At 62.3% G+C, this 2,836-nt stretch overlaps 2 protein-coding genes across 2 annotated transcripts in view; one reads left to right on the top strand and one right to left on the bottom strand.

The window, feature by feature from the left end:
- Window positions 1-606, bottom strand: part of KAT2A (lysine acetyltransferase 2A) — an 8,512-nt gene extending 7,906 nt beyond the window's left edge. The window contains exon 1 of the mRNA XM_024745797.1: window positions 1-606. Coding sequence (XP_024601565.1) covers window positions 1-437 — 437 coding nt within the window. The 5' untranslated portion in view covers window positions 438-606.
- A 165-nt stretch (window positions 607-771) lies between these two features.
- On the top strand, window positions 772-2,184 carry HSPB9 (heat shock protein family B (small) member 9). The gene has a single exon (XM_024745784.1). It carries the CDS (start codon window positions 1,477-1,479, stop codon window positions 2,152-2,154), a length of 678 nt encoding a protein of 225 aa, XP_024601552.1. The 5' UTR covers window positions 772-1,476; the 3' UTR covers window positions 2,155-2,184.
- Window positions 2,185-2,836: the final 652 nt, after the last annotated feature.

The following is a 2,836-nucleotide window of genomic DNA, read 5'->3' as shown; positions in this document are numbered from 1 at the left end:
GCCGAGAAGACCCCTAGCTTCTCAAGCTTCTTGGCGCGCGGCAGCCCCCGGACTTGCGCCTTCCTCTGGCTGGCGCGCTGCTGCTGGCTCAGGCCAGGTCGAGCCGGATCACCCCCGCTCCCGGTACCCCCACTTCCTACCCCGGGCCCCCCAGTCCCTGTGCTCCCGGCTGGGGCTGTAGCTGGGGCTGGGGCTGATGCCGGAGTGGGAGCCGGAGTCGGGGCCGAAGCCGGGCTGAGGGTAGGAGTCGGAGTTGGGGCGGGGGCTGGGGACTGAAGAGGACGGGGCTGCGCGGCCGGGGCCGGGTTCGAGGCCTGGGAAGGTTCCGTCATGGCCTCCCCGCAGCGGAGCGCGGCGCAGCGCGGCGCGGCGCTCCCAGCCCTAGGGCCGCATGGGCAACCGGCGTTCAGTGCGCAGGCGTCCATGCCCCGGAGCATGATGGGAACTGTAGTCTTTCACGGTCGCTCCCTTTGCCTCCAGCTTCCAGGCTTTTCTGTCCTGTCTCTTGATGTCGGACGCCTAGACAAGTGAGGCCCGAGCGAGCACCCCAGATTGACTCCTCCTCACTAGTAATCTCTATTGAAGGCTTCCAAGATAGTAAAGATTGCTGCTCTTGGGACAAGGAGAAGTACCCCAGAACACAGGCTTCTGTTTGGGGAATAACCTCCCAAGCCCAAGGGTGAAAATGCAGGCCTGGGGCCTGGAGTCGAGTTGGCTTCTTGCGCATCTCCCTCCTGCCCCCACCCTGGCCCTATCCCACACGTCTCAGGACACAGAGTTGCACCCAGCGTGGCGATTAAATAGCAGCAGTTCTATTTCTTGACCTGTTAAGTGGTTACACGGGTGTGTTCTCTTTGCGCACTTTTCTCTGCGTACGTTATACCTCAACAAAAAGCGTTTATTTTATAAGCACTGAGCGCCACAGTAATGGCCGTGGTAAGGTAAAAGGCTCCCAAGGTGGAGATGGAGTAGAGGCAGAGGAGGGCGGAACGGCTCTCCCGCCCACACGGTGGGCATCTCCCACGCAGGGCCAAAGTCTTCATCATTGTGGTCCCAGAGCCCAGCCCTGAGCTGCCACAGTAGGCCCGGGATGGAATGAAGGAAACCAGGAAGGCGCCTCCACCTCCCAGTCCCCATGTGTCGCAGGATTGTGCGTGGTCAGAGAACTGCAGGACGTTCCAAGAATGGATGACCCCACGGTCACACTGATGGCTCTGTTCAGGGGACAGTCCTCCTTCCCCCCAGGCCCGATTCCCAGAAGGGCAAGAGCCCGGCGGCTCAATCTCATCTCCGCTCCGTACTGGTGACAGCTCCAGTGTTGGGCTTGAGCGCCACCAGCCTCTTTTGGCCTATCCGGCTGGGTCTCAGCCCCGGCGGCCGGGCCCTCTGACTAAGGTGGGGAAGGGCCCGAGAAAGCGGCCGGATCCGAGATAAAAGCAGCAGCAGGGGGCGCCAGGGCGGCTGCCAACCTGACCCATGGAAGTAGGACGTGCACAGCTGACCCCATACTCTGTGGACGCCAACCTCGCCGGAAGCCAAGGGAGCCCCCTGAGCGGGGCGGCGTCGCGCGAGCAGGAGCGGAGCCACGCGGGGCCACGAGGGCCCCCGCTCCCGGCGTCCGCCCCCCCGGCCCAGCGCCGAGCGCTGCATTCGGAGCCTCGCGCCCTTCAACAGCAGTTGCTCACTCGGATGCAGCTGGTCGGTAGCAGTCTCCCCAACGGGAGCCAGTCGGCGTCCCGATGTCCCAGCGTGGCCTTTACTGAACAGAACCAGGTGACCACCCTGCCGGTGCGGCAGCTCGCGGAAGATGTGGCAGCTGTACGGGGTGGCTTCCAGATGAAGATGTATGCCCACGGCTTCACCCCTGAGGAGCTGGTGGTTCAAGTGGACGGCGGACGCCTGATGGTGACTGGCCAGCGGCAACTGGAGGGCTGTGACCCGGATGGGGGCGGCTTCCGCGTGGCGCGGAAGGTGCACCAGCAAATGTCATTACCACCGGACCTGGATCCCGCCGCCATGACCTGCTGCCTGACCCCCTCTGGCCAGCTGTGCGTCCGTGGCCAGTGCCGGGTGCTGCCTTCCCCTGAAGCCCAAACAGGACCCGCCTCGAGACTCAGGAGCCGTGCCTCTAAGAAGGGTTCCAAACTAGCCTGACCCAGTAAACCACCACCGTAGCGAGCAACACAACAGCTTCAGAGTCTGCGGTCGTTTCTTGGGGCTGGGGTCAGAGGGGGAGGTAGAACAAAGGTAGAGGGAGGCCAGGTGGAGGGCCCAGAGGGGCAGGAAAGGCACCTCAAGGTGGTGGTCCACGATAAATCTGGCCCCCGGGAAGCTGGGGGGAGAGTGGGCAGTGTTGCTTTACTCAGCTCACCTCACTGCTTGGACCAGCAGGGAGCAGCAGAGGGCCAAAAGGGCCCCAGCATCACTTGACTCCAGAACCAGCAGAGGGCCCCCCAGAGACTAGGGAGCAGACGGCTTGGACCCAGTGTGGGGCTGCCGTCTTGGCCTTATGACCAGTCCAAGGTTCCAGAGGTCGTCGGTGTTCCTTCCTCTTCAGAGAAGAGGGTGAGAGGACCCCAGCTCTCACGAGCCTAGTACAGACTCATCAGAAAACCCCAAAGAGGTTGTTCCTGGTGTTCAGAGACCAACTATTTTCAAATACAGACTGCACATACCCCAATATAACCTGGAGGGGCTGGGGGAGAGGCAAATGCAAGGCCCTCAACTTCAACCTTGGTGAGGTTCAGCCCCAGCTCACTCTCACCCCACTCCACCCAGTTAGAGCAGTAACAGCTGGCCTCTTTCTCTTGGTTACCATGACCACCAACATCCCCTC

Source organism: Neophocaena asiaeorientalis, unplaced genomic scaffold, assembly GCF_003031525.2.
Source record: "Neophocaena asiaeorientalis asiaeorientalis breed wild unplaced genomic scaffold, Neophocaena_asiaeorientalis_V1.1 scaffold1, whole genome shotgun sequence".
NCBI classification, from domain to species: domain Eukaryota; kingdom Metazoa; phylum Chordata; class Mammalia; order Artiodactyla; family Phocoenidae; genus Neophocaena; species Neophocaena asiaeorientalis.
This window is presented reverse-complemented; position numbering and strand designations above follow the sequence as displayed.